General features: G+C 48.5%; 1 protein-coding gene across 5 annotated transcripts in view; it reads right to left on the bottom strand.

Annotated features, from left to right (window-relative positions):
* Positions 1-20,265, bottom strand: part of FLNB (filamin B) — a 75,952-nt gene that overhangs the window by 28,439 nt on the left and 27,248 nt on the right. For all 5 annotated transcript variants that reach the window (XM_074602370.1, XM_074602366.1, XM_074602368.1 and 2 more), the window contains exons 3-21: positions 20,118-20,215; positions 19,096-19,243; positions 15,910-16,028; positions 15,072-15,149; positions 14,112-14,274; positions 12,643-12,840; positions 10,795-10,932; positions 9,491-9,617; positions 8,790-8,926; positions 8,232-8,425; positions 7,764-7,877; positions 7,110-7,253; positions 6,628-6,751; positions 6,209-6,369; positions 5,055-5,145; positions 4,638-4,807; positions 2,322-2,439; positions 1,318-1,580; positions 101-698 (exon numbers count right to left, since the gene is read on the bottom strand). In XM_074602370.1, the coding sequence (XP_074458471.1) occupies positions 101-698; positions 1,318-1,580; positions 2,322-2,439; positions 4,638-4,807; positions 5,055-5,145; positions 6,209-6,369; positions 6,628-6,751; positions 7,110-7,253; positions 7,764-7,877; positions 8,232-8,425; positions 8,790-8,926; positions 9,491-9,617; positions 10,795-10,932; positions 12,643-12,840; positions 14,112-14,274; positions 15,072-15,149; positions 15,910-16,028; positions 19,096-19,243; positions 20,118-20,215 (3,183 nt within the window). The remainder of the gene's footprint in view (positions 1-100; positions 699-1,317; positions 1,581-2,321; positions 2,440-4,637; positions 4,808-5,054; positions 5,146-6,208; positions 6,370-6,627; positions 6,752-7,109; positions 7,254-7,763; positions 7,878-8,231; positions 8,426-8,789; positions 8,927-9,490; positions 9,618-10,794; positions 10,933-12,642; positions 12,841-14,111; positions 14,275-15,071; positions 15,150-15,909; positions 16,029-19,095; positions 19,244-20,117; positions 20,216-20,265) is intronic.

Below are 20,265 nucleotides of genomic sequence, written 5' to 3'. Positions count from 1 at the left end.
GGAACACCCAAGGTTATTACAACTTTCAGTGCTCAGAGAACTCTGTGCAGGGTGAAGGACCGCAAGTCCTATGAATTCTGATAACAACAATTATTCTCACCTTTCCCTTCCACTCCTGGCCCAAACACTTTAACTCTGCTTGTGTCCACAGCTGGCTCCACTTTGACCCGGGCTGGGAATTTAGGCACTTGCTCGCCTCCGTATCTCATCTTGATCGTGTACATGCCAGCCGAGAGCGGCACGTACGTTACAACATAGGTCCCGTCTTTGTTATCATCAATCTGGACCTCAGCTTTGGAACCAGTATCCGACACCATGTCCACCCGCAGGTCCCCGGGACCCGCTTCCGTGCAGTCGACGTTCAGCAGCCCTGCCTCACCTACTTTACCACGTTCCAGACCCGGGCCCGTAGCAACAACTTTAGAGACATCAAATGGCATTTCTATGTCTGCCTTAAATGGCGAACCAGGAATGTGAACTTCTTCGAAGAGGATGTTTACGAAATACTCTCCAGGCTTCGTAGGCAGGTAGGAGACGGAGCAGGTTCCATCGCCGTTGTCAGAGCATTCAATTTTAGCCTCACACGGGCCTTCTACCGTCAAACCCAAACCTCCAGTTCCTGCCCCTTTGGTATCTATCGTGAATTGGGCTGGTTTTCCAACGAGGCCCCCTCGAAGACCTGGACCATGAGCTTTTACCTAGAAGAGAAAACGCAGTTGAGTTAAACTCATTTTTTCGTGTCACTGCCAGCACAGACTGCCCAGTCAGACTTGTCTGTATGTGGGATTCGATTAACTAGCTCTTCAAAATATACAGCAAGCAACGTCTCCTTTGCCCCTCCTCCCAGGTTTACTGTAAAGTTGGTGTCTCTTCTCCAAAGGTTTCTAGGCAAGGATACTCATACTCTCACCATAGCTGTTTTTCTATAGCCATGGGATACAAAAGGTAGAAACGTCAAAATATTTGATGGCTGTACACATGCTTTTCTTGAAATCTATTTCCTTAGAAAGAAGCATCTCAGTTAATACAGTTGAGATGCTCATGAGGCCAACTTCTACTAAATTAGGAGCAATGCTTGTATTTGCCACACTATGCAGGATGCTTGCAGTATTCTTAATTTGTTCAATGGTTTTTCAAATACAGTGTTACAGGAATGACTTGCACGAGTCACAGAACCTGCCAAAGGAACGACTCGGCGCTCTGAGTAAGGATGCTCCTGGGTCTGGTTTGGCCAAAATCAAGCCAAGTCTCATGCAATAGCCCACAATTCAGTTTTCCGGTATCAGTTGCTATTACAGCCCTAAACCGTTCACTCACCTTGGAGGGGTCTGGAGGTAGCGTGGCCTCCACAGTGTAGGGGCTCCCTGGGATGGGGTTGCCATCGTAACTGACATCCACCACGTACAGCCCTTCTTCCCTTGGGATGTATTTTGCAGTGCTGCACTCCTTACCCAGAACCGGTTCCACCAGACACGGCACAGCTTTCCTCATAGGACTGGAAATATTAACATCCAGTTTACCTTGCCCGCCTGCTCCTTTGGTGTCAATTACAAATTCCTGATCCTTCCCTACTTCCACTCCTGAAAAAGACAAAACCCACATTACTATGTTAAGTACTCAACGTCAGACAGTGCTCCAAGAAACCTCTCATGCACATACCACCACGGGAGCAAGCACTGGCAGGGCTCTGCTCAGTCTACATCCCTCCACATGCAAAAAAACCCCTGCCAAACCAAATAAAAAAAAAAAAAAAAAAATATAATAATAAAAAAAAAGTACGTTGGTTAACTGGAACTACAAAGCTACAGTGCTAAACAAGCCTGGAGGACACGGCCTGACAACACCGGAGGCTCATTTCAGGAACGCAACAATATTTCACAGCCCTAAGTTCTTCTGCTTTTAGAAAACAAAGACTGTACGAATGACATTCTGCACTGCAGCAGTTACACGCATCTGGCCGAACAGCCATCTAGCCCCAAGGAAACCAGATTTCATCAGCAGGTTCCCAGCCTGGTGAAGAGTCCAGCTCTGTTCACCACAAGGGACCAAACCCCAACACAAACTTTGTCCACGTTGCTATGTAATCTTCGCAAAAAAAAATTTAAAAAAAAATATATATAAATCGAAATTTAGTCCTCCAGAGCATCAGTTAAGTCAGAGCGGTCAAGCTATAAGGTTGGGGCTGGTTGATCCCCAGCTGGAGCAAGTTAAAAAAGAAGTTTGTTTTGCCCACTTCTGTGCCAGCAGAACGCGTCAGCTATCACAGCTTCAGGAGACACGCCGGAGGCAGGCCATGGGGCTTCCAGCCCAGAGGTACTTACTGTTTTCGAGTCCATTGACTTTAACTTTGCTCAGGTCTAGCGGAGCAGCAACGCCCACCGTGAAAGGGCTTTTAGGGATAGGATCACCACCGTAAGTTACCAAAACCTTCATTGGACCCTAGTTGGAGAATTGACAAGTTAGCTCAGCTCCTCACGTCACACAGATGCACTAACATCTGAGCAGCACACAAACCACTTCACCTCATCCATTCCAGCTGACCACAGCCAGACTTACTGGTTTATGGACTTTCAAGCTCTCATCCCACTGCAGCCCTTCAAAGCATTAAATGGTTTTTATTTAATGCAGGAAGAGAGAAAAAGACAGTTCTTTCCAACGTTTAATTAGACTACGTTCAAGCTGCCTGGCAAAACCTCCGGATCTCAGGCTGGCTCCCACCTTCCCGGCGCTCGGACCCGACAGCCGAATGAATGTCCCAGCGCTGCAGACCAGGTATCCCCTCCCACCGCACGGAGAGGCCGGGCCAAAGCCAAGCCTGCAAAGAGGCCGTATTATTACAGCATTTGAAATACCAGGGTTTTTAAGCCGTACAAGTCAGAAAGATTAATGCTTTTGTGTATTTTGGCTGGAATACTGCGCAGCCATGGCAAGCTCCAGCCCACGATGTGTGCTCCTTTTATTCTCTCCTACCACAGTCCATATTTTAGCTATATTCACTGTTTGCTTACTTTTCGCTCTTGGCCGGTTCAGCTCCCAAGTGAAATAATCATGGATGTTTCACACAAGCTAGTGAATAGCTTCCATGATTATTCTTGGTTGTTTTTAGAAAACACACACACGGGTAGCTGTAGCAACACCGCAAGCGAGATAGATAAGGCTGAGTAAACAGCATTAAACCAAGGCTCCTCTGCTGCTGACGCGGCCCCTCAGGAATTTAACTACCTAGTCCGTCCGTCCCCCGCTCTGAAGGGTCCAGAGTCTCATTCGTAAGCTACTGCCTACGAACCCGAGAAAGGCAGGGTCCAGGAATGACCTACCTCCTCGCAGCCCGCAGGGACAACAAGGCTACTCTAATTACTGTGCAGTCTGTTTTCATCTCCTCTTGTTAACCATTGCTTTCCTGCCACTGCTATCCGTGAGCGTCTCCTGTGAGTCCACAGCCCCTCCGTGACCCAAGGTACTTTTCCCACCTGGGTCTCCCATCTGGGGGAGCTGGTTTGGGCATCCTGGCCTGTTTCACCGCTGCTTTTTGGGTGAAACACGGCAATCTGGTACCACTCACACACGCGCGCCCGGAGTTCAGACAACTTTGCTGCCTTCTGCATACCAACCCTGACTGAACAAGCAAAAGCTTCTGCAAACAGGCACACCAGCCACATCCTGAGATCACGCAACTGCTTTATCCAAAAACAAACGCTGGCTCTGTGGTGCTTCCAAGAATGCTAATCCAGCATTATCAGACAAACAATGCTGCAGTCCCCCGTATCAGTCCACTTTTACACAGCTACATTCAAGGAAGCTGGTGCAGAGGACTGAGGAGCTCCTGTGTGTGTTTGTTCAGCAGAACAAGGGCAGCAAAACACTTTCATCTCAGCACTACAGCACCTACGCCTGCAGAAATACACGAGATGCCTGCGTTCTGGCGTTTAATGGCCCTTCACAAACGCGCAAGCAGAGCATAACAAAAAACACTTCTAGAAATTAGCAGCTTCCACTTTCAGCTCTTTAATGGTGTTGCCAGGAAGCATCTGCCTGGGAACCAAAATGAATTCGACTGATTTTTTTTTTCCAACCCAAGGGCAAACCCTCAAATGCAGACAAATACTTTGACGCATTTAACCTGCAGCCCAGCTGCCTTCCTCAGCACCGACTCCTTCGCTTTCCTACCTGGGAGCTGCTGCCCCATCACCCAAACGCTGTGGGTTTTGGCCCTGCTCGGGTTCGCACTACAGCTCCTTCGACAACCGCAACTTGCTGAGAGGCGGCAGCGCACGGCCCCGACTTTGCCAGACTACAGAAGCCCAGAGCAGCCAGGGCAGGCGCCAGCTCCGTTTGGGATCCCGGGAAGGTTCGCCACCTTTCCTCTTCCACTGATAAAGCGCGGAATGACAACATGAGCTGCGCGCTACCGCTTCGATATCTCACTTGTTCCCAGAAAAGAAAACAGTGACAAGCTATCAGTAACTACACCAAAAAAACACATTACTGCTTTCCAATCCCAATTGTCCTGCTGGCTTTAGGGATCACCGACAAGTTTATCTGCTCGTTCCTCTCTGCACAGGTACCAGGGAGGGAGGCCACAGCACTACGGCAACATGAGCCATTCACTCTCGTATTCCTACAGGATTCAGACCTACCTGCTGTATCGGAGTGTACCGAACAGTGTGGGAATAGTCATAGTTGTCAATAATATCCAGATCTGCCACCGCCTCTCCTGGCACCGGGCTGCTGAACTGCACATCCAGCGGCGCTTTTCCAGCTCCCTTGGTGAACACAGTGAAGTGCGTCGGCTTGCCATTTTCCACGCCTGAAGAAAAACGTTAATTCTAATTTATGCAGAGCTCACACACAGAAACTCTTCCCAAGAAGCACTGGGCACCTACAAAGCCCAGTCAAGCAAAATGCCAAGGGAACGGAGTCGTTTCCAGTCGCCTGGCACCGCACCCCCGCTGTCTCCAGCGCTGCATCCCAGCAATGCTCAGCCAGGCGGCGGCTAACCCCCAACAGCCCCTCGCGGTCCAGCACTGGCCGCGCCACCTCAACCCAGGTCTCACCAGTTTTGTTCAGCCCAGGTCCTTCAGCTTTCACTTTGCTGGCATCGTGCGAGGGGTCCACTTTAACCCTGAACGGGCTGGCGGGGATTTCCTGCAACAGAGACACAGCTCTAAACAGGGCTAGCGAAGAGTGATATAGTTACAACGAGACAGATAATAATTTTAAAATACTCCTGCTTTAACTCCAGCAGCATCTTGAGCAAAATTTCACCTCACTTAAACGCTCTGCCCTTCCCTACTGAGTACTATCATTCAAAGTCTAGGGCAAAGTTAACAGCTGGGCAGTTTGCACGGGCCTCTCTCCCTGCCCCCCCACCCCCACTTTCTTTTTTAAGAAAAACCTATTTGTTTTCCCCTGGTTCCTTGGGGAGCCACTGAGGTTTTCTATCCTTTAAAAAGCAGCTTTGCCCCATCACTGAGACCACACTCACCTCAACACATTACATAGAATCCTAGAATGTGTTGGGTGGGAAGGGGGCTCTAAAGGCCATCCAGTCCCACCCCCCGCAGTGAGTGGGGACATCTTCAACTAGATCAGGTTGCTCAGAGCCTCATCCAGCCTGGCCTGGAATGTCTCCAGGGATGGGGCCTCCACCACCTCTCTGGGCAACCTGGGCCAGCGTCTCACCACCCTCAGTGTAAAGAACTTCTTCCTGATGTCTAATCTAAACACGCCCTGCTCTAGTTCAAACCATTGGCCCTCCTCCTATTGCTCCATGCCCTTGCCAACTGCCCCTCCCCATCCTTCCTGTAGGCCCCCTTCAGGGACTGGAAGGCCACTCTAAGGTCTCCCCGGAGCCTTCTCTTATCCAGGCTGAACACCCCCAGCCCTCTCAGCCTGTCCTCACAGCAGAGGGGCTCCAGCCCTCGGATCATCTTCATGGCCCTCCACTGGACCCACTCCAGCAGGTCCATGTCCTTCTTCTGAACATGCCTGAACTTCATTGTCTCCAGCCAACCCCTCTCATTTCTGTACCTTCGAGTACTACAAAAGTGTTTTTAAAAACAGTGATCAGACAAGGTGCACGTGAGCTGAAGCGGAAGGAGGCAGCTGTAAGCCAGCACAGCCAGCTGTGGAGCGGTACATGCTCGGTGATCACAGAGCAGATAAACAGACCCTAGAAACATCAGGCTGTAGAACGAAGACTACAAACCTCTCCTGCAAAAAGCACTTTAATAGTGTAGCGCCCGGCAGCAGGTGGTGCGTATTTCACTGTGAACGTATCATTAGCATTGTGGATGATGTCGAAATCTATGTCTTCTTCCTCATCGCTGACCACACGAGCATCACACTTAATTCCAACACTGACATCACCTAGGAAAAGCAAACGGAGGTTTTGCCACAAGACGGTACAGACATTGCTAGCCAAACAGCCAGCATATTCCCGTTTCCAGTAGTTGCTCAAGTCACCTTGTTAATCGATGTAACAGATCCCATCACAATTCATTGCAATGTTCTGCTTCCCGAGGTTTTCCCACGAAACAAGGAAAACCAGCATGAAACAGGACATAATCCCCACCCTTGCATGAGCCGTGGTTCTGATGCCACAGCAGCAGCCCAGCCTGCCTTTACCTTCTCCTGCATCCGTGCAGTCCACAGTGAAGTGGGTCGGCTCGTTCGCTTTTAGGCCAGTTCTCTCCACGCCAGGTCCGAATACTTTCACTTTCTGAGGATGACTCCCTTGACCTATAATGACCTACGTGGATTCACAAGGGTCAGAATCACACATCTCTCTCACGCTCGAGATCACAGTCAAAGAGATCAAATCACAAGTCCATTGCTTGGACAGAGGCTACGGGAAAACAGTCCCAAGGTAAGAACTAGTTGCCCCAACTCCCCCAGGCTGCAGCTGGACCGACAGGAGACCTCCGATGTCTAAGCTTGTAAAAGCAGAAAGCTTTTTGCAAGTGGATAGATTCCTAAAAAAAGGGAACAGAAGGGCACACCTCCTTGAAGTTCACAGAAGGGGTTTATCATCATAGTTGTAATGACGAGTAGTTGTGAGCACGAGCGTCCTACTTGGCTAGAACTAGTAATTATCCATCTCTACTTACCCTAAATGGGCTATTGGGCACGTTGGCTCCTCCCCAGACAACGGAAATTGTATGTTTGATTGGTTTAACCGGCACATAGGAACAGGCAAACACACCATCAGGCTTGCTCTTTATCTGGATGTCGATAGGGTTTCCTTCTCCATCCTAAAAAGCAGTAATACAAGCAGAAGGTTCAGGTACTTTAAAAATGTTTGTATAGCTTGAATAGCCCAAGACTGTTCCAAAATGTGGGGTTTTTTTCCAGAACTGCATCTCAGAAATACCGAAGAAACATGCAAATTGCACTCCTGTAAGTCCTCCTCATCTAGCACTTGCTCATTTCTAACACCATCCTAACAACACATATTTTAACAAGCTCAGGGGCACTTCGCGTGCTTCCAAATGACAACTCCAGGAAATTACAGCTTGCTTTGCTGAAGAGACTCCAAGTGAGTAAGAAAAGCCATGTATTTCGTATGCCAGGGAGAAGTCACCTTGTCTTGAGTGAGGTCTGCTGCCTGACTACATTCACAGATCAAAGCACAGAGCTCTCAGAGAATTACACATGCCCAGAAATAAGTGGTGTGTAAGCGAGCAGAAATACTTAAGGCATTTTTCTCAACTGTATTAAAGACCTTTTGCTGAAGTTCCACAGAGCTGCCTTTGGCTTTTTACCTGCGCATACATCTTCAGAGGTGCTTTCCCGGCGTCCTTGGTTTCAACTGTGAACTCAGCAGGATTGTTCACTATACAGCCAGTCCTCTCCAAGCCCGGGCCGTAAGCCTTCACCTAAAAAAAACACCCCAAGAGCCTTAGCTTGCAGTTCAGAAAGAGAAGTAAAACTAAGTGATTTATTTCTGAAGACCTTCCCCCTCCCACAAAACCCATGAAGCACGGGATACAAGTAGAGGCTAGTGTGAAAGTTGAGGATTTGGACTAATTCAGCAAGTCTTCATTACATTAAATCAAAACCACAACAGTGTTATTAGAAAAAGCTGAGTAATATCTGGCTGGAGCACGGCGAATTCAGAGCTTTAAGTAGAGACAGATTAAGGGTCAGGTCTGCCACCAGAAGCCTTCAGAAAGGCCTCTACTGTGGATACCAATGACGTGCTATGCCACGGGTGAGCTTTTATACACCACCTTATCTGGGTTGAAGTCTCCTGAAGCCGGTCGGATGAAGGCCATGTAAGGGCTGTCTTTTATGTCCTCATCATCGCACATGATGTGCACAGCATATTCACCGGGCTCTTTGGGCCAATACTTCACGTCACATGAGCCATCGTTCTTGTCATCACACTCAATTTTAGCCTGAGAAGGGCCTTCTATTGCAAAGCCTGAAAAAGGAACAAGTAGGTTCCTCATGTTAGGTTTGTGGTGGCTACTAATTTAACACCACTTCCCCAGACTGCTTTTTATTAGCCATAACAACGCCTGATGCTCTCTATCACCCTTCTTCAGCAATATAGGAAATAATCCATCATTCCCTTCTGGATCTCATCTTGCAAAACCACAGATTAACACTCCCCAGCATACGTGTTCCAGTCTCCAGGACTTGCTTTTGATACTCTGATGTAAGTTTGTTTAGAGCAAAACATCTTACATGTTTTTTCACTGCTGGGAAAGCTATTGTTTCTCATGAGCGTGTCGCTAGTGTTGTAATATATAAATATTTCAGACAAACTAAGCAACGTAACATACCAAGAGAGCCAACTTCTGTGCCAATGGACTCTACCACGAAGTCAGCCGATTTGCCCACAATCCCCTCGTGCAGCCCTGGCCCCCAGGCTCGCACTTTCTGAGGACCTGCTTCATGACCCACTTGAACTTCAAAGGGGCTACAAGAGAAAAGCAAAGCACGGGATTAGAAACGAGGACAAAAACAGCATCCATGTTTTTTTTTTTTCCCCCCAGGCATTTTAATGAGGTTTTACATTGGATTTCCCAAATTAAGAGAAGCTATCATGCGGTGGCACGGTGCCCAGCAGTCTGTCTTTCTAGCAGAGAGGTCATCCAAACCATCACGTGCTTACGTCTTGCACCACAAATCCTGAGCGTCAACTATTTGGCTTGCACTGCTTGCTGCAGCCCTGGACACTAAAAGAACAGATCCCTTCAAAAAAAAACTCACAGCGAAGTCCAAGCTGCGTGATCCACCAAGTTTTATCACTTTTTGTATTCATCATTTTGGGTTTAGCAAGACTGATGTGAATCACTCGTCAAAGCTTTCCCAATACAAGCCGCTGCAGCCCTAAACCAGGCTGTAGATAAACTGTTGTAGCAACTGCTTGCCGTTAACTTTGTCAGAGTTTCTTTGAGGGTCAGCATTGCTTTAAAAGCCCACCAAGCACACAACCCACGAAAGGGCACAAAAAACTCCAAAAAAGCTACTTCTAACTCACCTTTTTGGGATGTTGTGCCCACCCCATGTAATCGTGACAACGTACTTCCCTGGGGTAGCTGGATAATATTCAAATGCATATACGCCATCCATAAAGCCTTTTTGTTTCACCAGCTCCTCCAAGCCCTCTGTTGAAAGATCAGTTCAGCATTAAACTTAACAGCTTCCATCCTGCCTTCAATTACTCAGACAAGTTCATGTTTTCTAGTATTTATTTTAGCTTGCAAGAATAAATTTCTTCCACCAGAGGAAAAAAGGTCAGGTTATAAGGGAAGTTAGTTCTAGTTGCCCTCTAGGACAAAGACAGCAAACACTTCCAGAAGAAATACAGCAGAAAGTATTTTAAGTTACCAGACTTAATAGGTTCCCTTGTGTTTTATTTTCTTAGTCTGCAGTATGATGCATGTCATATGTTAAAACAAAAAAGCTTAACATTTGTCAGACTTTGCAACCACAACTATGCGGGGAATGCCTACTTTTCATTTTCTTCCAGATGAAGAATTTAGGGAGAAAAGCTTAATACACTAAAATTTACATTGATACGTCTGTTGCTTCCCCCCTCCCCGCCCCGTCTCTAACCGCATTAAGCCACACAGTCAGAGCACTGTGCGTGGGGAGGTGAAGGCAACACAATGCACCTTTTAATGCCGTCCCAGCCGGGGGGAGGTGACGGGCTCAAGGACGGCAGCTCCCCGAGAGGAGCAGCCGCCGCCGCTGGCAGCCCCAGGAGCCCCACACACGAGCCAGCGGCCACCGCCGCTCCCATCGCCCCAGCCCACATCCAGAGCTCAGGTCACAGCAAAGGACCTGAGGACGGATCCTGGGAGAAGGTCTCCATGCCAGCCTACACGTTCCCTCAACCTTCTCCCTCCTCTGCTCATGTGCCCGAGCACCCGGGAGCGCTGCTCTGAGCCATTCCTAGCTTTACGAGAGCAGGATTTCCACCCTGCCAGAGACCCTGGAGCGTGACTTGCTCCCACAGATCAGATGAAGTTGCAAGGCGAACCCATAAAGCTTGGAGGCCACGGCAGGCAGACGTGTGGTATTTCTCCGTTTTGCTAACCAATACGCATTGAAATGGAGAGACCTAAAACCAGGCGTAATCTTACCCAGCCCTGCAGATCGAAACCTTCACACTAGACACAAAGTACCAGAAAACCCTTCTGAAATCCGATATTTTTATGGGGATACAAATCCCACCAGTTCCATCAGGCCACCATCTCCTTACTGCTCTTCCCTTTGCGGTCCCCCCTCCTCCCTGTTCTCCAAAATGCATCCACAGCACAGATGCACCCGAACACTTACTCGGTCCCTTTATAGTCACTCCGAGATCTCCGCTCCCCGCTGCTCTCGTATCAACCTTGAAGTCAGCCGTTTCCCTCATGCGGACACCCTTGGGCTGCAGACCTCTACCGGTGGCACGACACGCGTTCGGATTGCAGGCTGCAAGGGAATTTCAGACATCAATTCTGTCTTTGATTCTCAACGTACACGTAGCCTAGCCAGCCTGGAACAACCTGTAGTTCAATGTTGACTCAGGGCAACCACCGCTTAGCTTTCAGCGCAAATTTTAAGGTTATAGCATTAAGGCAGACACTCGGGAGTCTGCTCAGCCGCTGCCTATGTCCCACGGCTTTCAGGCAATAGCGTTCAGTGCAGCCAGGCAACACTGACCCCCTCCAAGGGCCATTTCTTAGAATTAAAGCGAACCCCAAAGCCCTGTTGATTTCCAATTTGATGCCCGTTATCAATACAGAACTCTTACACGGCCGTCACATAGGGATATTCACCATACTAGGCACAGCCTCGTTGATGCCTTTCGCTTTGAGAGGCACGCTGCAGCATGGGCTGAAGTTTGCCTGTGCAGATAAGCCCCAGTGAATAGCACAATAATGCTGTTCCTTCACAAGCACCTGACTGGAATAACTGCTATTCGCAAAAACGAATTCTGCACGTGCTTCGTTAAGAGATGTCGTGTCAAAACCCCCTGCTTGTCGCAGTTCGCACTTTCAGAAGCAAGGCCATCAAGCCCTCTGCAGACCAAAGCAGCCATGGGCAGGGGCAAGAGGTTACATATGGCTGAGGTTAAGCTTACGCTTGACCCCTTGACTCCAAGTGCTTCTCCGGGCCAGCAGAGTGGCTACGTAAATCAGCTAACACACATTTATGAACAGTTTTCATTACACAATCCCACTACCACGGGGTCTTCAACTCCAGAGACCTGAAGGGTTTGAAGAGACTTACAAATAACCACAGCTTCCCAGCGGTGCAAACCCAACATGCATTTCCCCAAAATATGCCGTGCTTACAGCAGGAGCACAAGTCTGCCAAGCGGCTCCTTAGGTTTTTTCACTCGTTTCGATAGCTTACGAGTTTTACCCTGCAGCAGCCAACATCACTCCGCCTCCTACACCGGACGGTGTAAGCGAAGATCGCGTGCCATCTGCTCGCCCTGAAAACTCGGTGGGAGCATAGAGAAGCGTGCCCAACACGGAGTGGGAACGGCTCGCAGAGCCCTCGCACAACTGAGTCAGGCGGCTCGTGGTGAAGCTGGTTTCACTGCCTGGGTCACGCACCAAGTTCACTCGCAACTTTCTTCCCCAACCCCAACAAAACCAAAAACCACTTTGGCCGGGACAAGCTGCAGGCTAGAAGCTTACGAAAAGCAAACATGACGGAGCATCCTGCACACCTCTTACCAACTATGAAGCCATTAGCAGTGAAGTCCAAAATTCCACAAATGGAGGGTAGCTCAGGAGAGATGAGCAGAGATCTAAAAGCGTAGGAGCACGTAAGGATGGAACAGAAAGCAAGTTAGGTGTCAGTTAAGGAGGAAACCAGTAAATATAGTCATCTGAGGAACAAAGGTGGAAAACAGCAAGACACTGCACAGCTGCATAAAACACTTCAAAAAAATACAAAGGGCAGCTTAACATTCGGAGGTCTAGGCAGAAAGGAAACTCTAGCAACAAAAGCCGTATTACTGTTAGAGAGCACTGTTTCACCCTGGGAATGCCCAGGTGACCCACCGCATCGGGTCTAAGATGTTGAAAGGTACAGAGAAGGTGCAAGGCAAGATTCAAGTGTATTCTGTGATCACATCCAAAGTAAAATGTGGCCATCTACATTTAGGTGTATTTTTAAAAAGCATACCCTCTCCGACGAGAACAGTGCAAGGAGTTTTGGGAATTGCCTCCCCAGCAAAGGTCACTTTGACAATGTGAGGACCAGCTTGAACAGGTTTGTAGGTGCAACGGTAGACTTGGTTGCCTTTATCCTCTACTGCAACTTCGGCAAGGCTTCTCCCCTGCGGATCCTCCACTTCCACGTTGACGTCACCCACACCGGCACCTGCAAAGGAAACAAGCCCAGCTGAGCCTTGGCTTCCCCACAGCAACACGGGCTGCGTTTAGGATCACAGCCGGCTCTGTGGGCTCAGCCACCCCTCCTCTGCCGCCATTCCTAGGCGCAGCCCGAATGCTCAGCTTCCGCTGACAGCCACCAGGCATTTCAGTGGGGAGGGGGGCAAGACGGGATGGTGGCATCTCCATGAAGCCATCAAACCGACAGGGTTCTGCTGCTCCATTCACAGCGTTTCACAACAGTATAATAACACTGAACACACACCGAGCCTGGTTACCCTACTGCTGCCACCCTGCAGCGCCTCTATCACGGACTAGCCCACAACTTCACCAGCCTGTTCCACCTCTCAAGCTTTGAAGCGGTTTAGATTAAGAGCTCAGACAATGCGCACGCTGGTCTGGACAAGGATCTTTCCCTGCCGGACTATACGTACCCCCACTTTTGTTCAGACACCTGCTCCTCTCACATTTTATTCAACTCATCGTGCAACAAAAACAGTTTTCCAGACGCTTTCAGAGGCCAGACATGTCTTTACATGAGTCAGACCGCTCCCTCTCCCAATTACACTTCCCCTCGCTATAACCACATTTAATTTTACTTCTAAGCACCCTCAGGCAGGAGGCAATTTAAAATATGCTACTCAGCATATTTCAGTGCTTAAATACTTCAAGTAACTGCTCTAAGTAGTTTCGCATTGTTCTAAATGAATTAGCATTTGTAGCATCTTATTGACTCGTTCCTCTAGGCTACAGCATTGGCCTAATAGCAGGCAACAAGCCACGTGACGGAGATGCCCTCGTGAAGATAGTAGCCCTCTAATAAGTACAAGAGAGGTTGAAACCAGTTTGGCATTGAACTATGAACTCAAAGCAGCACTGTGGCAGATTCTTTCTGTAAAGCTAAATACAGCACACGTTAAGCGTTTACAGTTTGCTCACAGTTCATCCTTCAGAGGTGGGCATTTCACATCCCTGTTTAAAATGAGTTGGGGGAAGAAACCAGCCAGGAACTCGCCTGCTGCCATTCAGCAACTTCATGGCAAATTTCTGGGTAATGCTTAGCACCTTCCTGCCCCAGCCCAGCTCCATACTTCACATGTTTCACACACAGCTGAAGCCTCCAGAGCTATTATTTTGCCTCTGAACTTGATGGGGCTGCAAGTCCTCATCCCCTTTTCAGTTTTTTTATTCCTCCAAGCCTTAGGTTCTCCTCACAACTGAGGAAGCTGCAGGATTTCGGCACTCGTTCGTCCTGCTTACCTGCTGTGTAGAGGTCAAAGTAGGTAGGCTTGTTGGCAATGTTCCCTGTCGCCTCCAGTCCCGGTCCCTTTGCTGTTACTTTGCTCGCATCTCCCTGGGCTTTGTCAACGTTGACTTCGAACGGGCTCTTTGAGATGTGCTGCCCGGCAAACAGGACCGAAACCTAGAGACAGACAGCGTCAGCCCCGACCCACACAGAGCTCAGTATCACCACCACGGAGCCAAGCAAGGGGTGAAGCCCCTGCATACCTAGCACGGAGAGTCTATGCCTCAGAGGTGAGAGACACCATCCGTCCCACAACCTTCATCCTGCCCATGCAGCGTAACTGCTGGCCACCTCCTTAAAGTGCTACTGATCACAGGGCCAGCCCCACCAGCGGGGATGCTTGAATCTGGATGGGCCAATAAGTGGCATATCACCACCCAGCAATGAAGTGGCAGCAGAAGTTGCATTTATCTCTCCAGGCCAGCTGGAAGACCATCCATTCAGGCAAGTGCCAAGCAATGGGATCACCCATCATAAACCTGCTTCTGCAGGCGCCTGGGGACAGAGCTGGGTGGGGAAACCTTCTCTGTAAAACCCCTATGGTGGACAACACCATCAGCAAAGAAACGCCTTACAGAAACAACCTGGTACTTTCCTCTGCGACTCTGTGACAACCCACAAAACTGGCTTCATGAGCTGCAAGAAGCGGCCCCACATGAGAGGAGAGCCAGCTGTGCGACTTCATACCCAAACACCCACACACTTTCTCCCAACACACACACCCCCTTCCCCCTTGAGAAGGGGGCAGCCCGATAGCCCAGACTGAGGACCAAGGCCACCACATCAGGCTACCTTTTCCTCAGGCTGCCCAGAGTGGCTGTTACACCGTCAGTAACCTGGCAGCCCTCAGGGGCTCACAGCCAGCACAGCAGCTCATTTAGCAAGAGAATACTGGTTACTGACACACAACCTACCTTGTGAGGTCCAGTAACCCTTGGCAGATACTGAACTGAATAGGTCTTGTTTTTGTCACTGGACGGTGTTATCTTCGCCTAGGAGAGAAAGCACATCCATCGTTGAGCTGTGCCTACGCATACCAGCCATAAGACTTTTCTGGATAGCGCTTGATACCGCAAACTATGTCCAGAGTCATCCATATCAGCGACATGTTTCTGTGGGAGCAGGGACACTTGCTACCTCCTCTTCTCATATGGAAAAAACCCCATTGATTTTGTCCTTACATGAGACGGAACAAGCTACCTTCTCCCCAGCCCTCTCCCTTGCTGTTAATTGCTCTACTAAGCCAGGCCAAAACTGAGGAGACGTTAAGTCCAACGTACAGCTGTATTTTTCTGGAATGCTGTAACATGATCAAGTGGAGCACTTGGATGAGAAGTTTCTATAAACATTAAAACCAGCATTTTAACTCAAAATGATTCATGGCATCTAAATAGCTGCTTTAAGCCATTCTTGCAGAATGAGTAAGGGCAGACAGTGATTTAGTGATGTGTGTTATCTAAAAGCGTGTCAGAATGTACTTGGCCAGTCAACCTAAAGCACCGCAACTACTGGACATTGGAGTTGTGTTGCTTAGTTGCAGATAGTGACATTTTTTCAAGTTCATCCAGTAAGGCAATTATGAGGAAAAGACTGAGGCTTGCACTTTTGATAGATTTTTTTTTTTTCCTTTTCCAACCTCTTTTTAGATAACTCCACTGTTAAGACCTCACTTGTGAAAGATGAAGGTTACTACAAAATTTTCAGCGTTCAGACCAGCTTTACTTTTCCACACAAAGTATTTAACATACGTACCTCCTCTCTGTTCCCTTCTGGATCCTCTATGAAGACCATCAGGTCCCCCTGCCCAGCACTGATGGTGTCTACCGTGAAGATGGCGGGCTGCTTCACCATGTTCCCATGAGGCTCAATCCCTGCGAGGCACAGCGGCATTAGCTGCTGCTACAAAACCCAGAAGGTAGTGCAGAGACTACCCACAAGCTGTCCAACCCGTCCTCCCGCACGAGTCCCCAGCACCAGCTGCCCCCATCTGCCGCACAACACCCCTTCACCAGCTGCCCAGAACACCATGCTCATGAAAAACCCTACTTTTATAATACAACCATTTTTAATAGTTGGTTGACTCATTGGCACTCGGCTCATCACAGGATCTCCAGTCGAGTCAGGAGCCTGACCGGCATCTGGTTTCAGGTGAGAGCAAGTTACCCCATCTGACAGAGCAACGCGGTGAGGGTCACCCCATGGTGAGTGCCCAGCCGACGCTGACAGCGAGCAGGGTACGTCCATGAGTTGCTCTCTAGGAGCTGCTCTGCTTCACACGGGTAAATGCTGCTGCAATGGTGCTGCACCACAGGAAGGACAACCAGGGAGGCGGGAGAGAAATTTTGGGAAGCCTTTTGGTAAAGGCATTACCCTAAAGCCAGGGGTGAGAGACTTATTTAAGCAAGGCAGTTCTTGCCTATACTGACTCATTTTACTCCATTTTCAGAACTCAGCTGTACAGGCACTGCTCAGATTTCTTATTTTGAAAGCTGCTCAACCTACTTTGCCAGAGCGAACACTGTACAAATGGCACGCAGGAATCTCTTTAAACCACGAAAAACCTGCAATTCAGTGTCACTTTCAATTCACTTTTAGTCAGAGTTTCCTTATTCTCCAGCACAGGGCCTGCTACAGCGTGCTTTTACCAGCAGGGTTTCATCATCTCCCCATACTTAGCCCCAGGTCATGACACCTGTCATGGTGGAGTCAGACTGAGTGGGCGGAAGAACTTCCCAAAGCTGCTGGTTCCGGACTAGCCCAAACACATATACCCTTCCTTCCAAGGGAATTATACCTCGGCTTATTCATAAAACCGTGGGCACTACTGCCCATAGCACAATTAGTGGAAAGTGCAACGTCTGATAGATTATAAAGGAAGTGGTTGTGAACAACAGAATTCCTGAACGTGTTTATCTTCAGAAACAATAACTTGAGAGCAATGCAAGGAAGATCATGTTTTTACTAGGAAATCTGAGCATTCTGATAAGGTGTTAACAATTGACATATTCATTCTTTCAAACTAAGCCCTAGATTATCATCTAGTTTAAACAGCTATAAATTCGCTCCGCGTACCTTCAGTCCACCACACGAGCATTAGGACATGGTATTCGAGTTAAGTGTCGCTCCTTCTTGCAAGCCCAAGGAGAAGGATTGCTTATGCCCTGATGACAGCTTCAGCCAGGACAGCATTAGTCACAGCACTTTCTTAGCCTGCTTTTAATCTACCAGATTTTACTCTCTTCTCAGGCATCTGCCTTGGCTGGGTGAATGAGAACTCCCGGTGCGCCAGTGATGATCTGCGCAACCACCAGCACAACCATGGTGATGCGCTGCAACCACGGCTCACGGTAGGAGGTTAGGAATAACTTACTGCAGTACGTGAAAAAGCAATAATAAAAAAAAAAGCTAAGACTGACCAACTTTGCACCTGACAATCACCTTTTTCTGGAAGCATGAAGACCTGTTATTCATTTGTCCAACAGACCCTGCCCAGTTCGGCAGTGAGGCCCTTGCTGTTGGAGTCACCTTTCGGTTCTGACAGACGTTAGCAGTCACCATTGTCAATTATACTCAGCGACTCTGTTTTGGCAATCAACTTTGGGAGAACATCAATCTTTTAAGAAGAGCCGCTCACCCCTTATGACCTCCATTACTATGGCTCCAGAGCACTCCATGCACAAAAGCAGACAATAAAATAATTCCAGTTTTTGAAAGAATAAGAACATGAGTAAAGCCCGACTTGATAGTCCGAGGCAGGCTGGCCAGTCATTTCCACAGTAAGTGGAGTGTAGGTAGTCCACGTATTTGGGATCTGACCAACGTGTCTATGTACTGTGGGTTGCTGGGGGAGACACCGACGAAGGACATACACCCCAAGTAGGGTAAGTGCTAAACCCACTTCTGACTACTACGACTGCTCGTCAGTGCAGAGACAGTGTCCGTGTCCATTCATTCCACTATTTAAGTTTCAATGGAAAATCAGGTTGGGGAAAAAAAAAAAAAAACAAGGAAAGTTTTGTTTCTTTCCATTACACTCCTATGCACCCAATTCTGAAACCCACTAATTCTAAAAATCTCGAAGGACCACACCTGGCCCCAGATCTAAAAAAAAGATGGAAATGAGAACAAAGTGTAATGTGTAAGTGACGCCTTGATACACACCAAGCACATTAAAGGTAAAAATCTGTTATTCATTCAGTTGTGACTGTACTCCAACCTAGAATAGAACCACTTCAGCAGTTACAGGAATTATCCGTCAAAAGGCAAGTTAAAAATACGACTGCCTACGTAGGTCTCCAGTTGCATAAACATCTATGGGGAAGTCCTTCCAATCAGCAAGCACAGCCTCTACAACAAAAGCTTGGCACTATTTAGTGTTTGAAGGGCTACCAACCCACCTTTGTGCGTGTGCAAACAAAGTATTCACGCCTACAGATCAATTCAAACATCTTATTTAGAATTAGCCAACCCTAACACGCATCTGCCACCAAGCCTGGGAAACGGGAGACTCTGCCTCTACGGAGAGGCTGCTCAGAGATATACACGGATCTAAAGCGGTTTTTCCTCTTTTTGAAGGAGTGCTTTATCACAAGAAGCATTCACCGCGAGATCAACCACCGGCAGCAGCAATACTGCTGGCTTCGATTTCACGCCAAGGCTGTTTCAGCCCCGTATCATGCTACTTCTTCCAGCTGTGGACTGGGAGGCTGGCAGCTCGCAAAACAGGTTCCGAGACTTTGGGGAATTTACATGTTAGAACTAGGAGTGCCTTTTGGACTATATCCACGTATTTCTGAAACTAGGCACCACACCAAGAGCATACAAGTGAAACTTTGAAGTCAGTTACAGTAGGTCTGGAGTTCAACATAAGCAAAAAACCCCACCCAGCTTTCTGAAGAGTTAAATGCTCTCCCCAGCTTAAGCTCACCGAGTCCTTACCTCTGCCATAAGCCCTTGCTTTCTTTGGATTCAGTTTGGGCTTTAAAGGAGCTCCTGGCTTCAGCTTGGCTTTGGGGAACTGGGACAGGTAGGTCATTACAGAGTGCTCATCCACATCAGGGTGGATAATTTCTTCAGGGGTAATAACCTGAAAGACAGTGCAATTAAGTATATTGTACCAGCGCTTGGTTACCGCACGGCAACGCAGAAACAGAGCTGCAACAGTCCTACATTTCAAAACTCCCGCATGCTAATGTGACTTCTTACATTTGTTTTCCCTTTGATACACACAACGTCATTTATTATCTCACGGCAAGAAAAATCAAGAAGCTCATTATGTTCCGAATGTGGTGCGGGGGCTTTTTGTGCCTTGGTTATAAGGGGTTCTCAGGAGACCGTGACAAACTGAACGGCAGCGAGGCAAGACAATGGTAGCTATATTCCCCTGGAAAAGCAACAAGGGCACAACTGAAAGAATTAGCAGTTCGTAATCCTGTGCGCTCAAGCTCTGAAATGCAGCGCTTGCAACGTGAAACGTGTGACCAGTCTCTTCTCCTGCTCCCACGACACAAGCTGCTCCGGCAGCTTCAGAGACTTCAGCGCTTTCGCACAACTTTACCAGCGTGAAAACAATCCTGTTTGCAAATGCATTGTTCCCTGCATGGAAGTCATCTTTGCAGGTGATTTCCAAAGCCAGTGAGTTTTCCTTCTGTGGAATTCAATGCAGCAAGACAAACTCGCTCCGTGGGCTAACAAAGCAGGCACATGCACTTTCTCCCTACCCGAGATGCTGCAACACCAGCTGTCTTCAGCGGAGACACCTACACAAAATCTTACAACCAGAGCTCTGAAACGTAACAGTGCGTTTCATTACAATTTGCCTTTTCTCGGGCAATTTCACCCGAGTAAACTGTAACTTTTGGAAGCGTCCAAGCAACTTCACCCGCTTTCCTCAATCTACGTTGAAGCTAGTCGTGAATCCAAAGCTTGGGTCGCTGTGCTTCCCGCAGGCACAGCCTTACCTGTGGCACACCCAGCCAGTCGTCCGCCTGCTGCATGGCTTCCCGAGCGTTGTCAACGGGCTTCTTCGGGTCCCAGGTCTCCCAGTCAGGGCACAGGCCTGCAAGCACATTTCAGTTAGGTGTTACCTTCAAAGGAGCTTCCCTAGCG

The sequence above is a fragment of the Larus michahellis genome, chromosome 10, assembly GCF_964199755.1.
Source record: "Larus michahellis chromosome 10, bLarMic1.1, whole genome shotgun sequence".
Classification (NCBI taxonomy): Eukaryota; Metazoa; Chordata; class Aves; order Charadriiformes; family Laridae; genus Larus; species Larus michahellis.
This window is presented reverse-complemented; position numbering and strand designations above follow the sequence as displayed.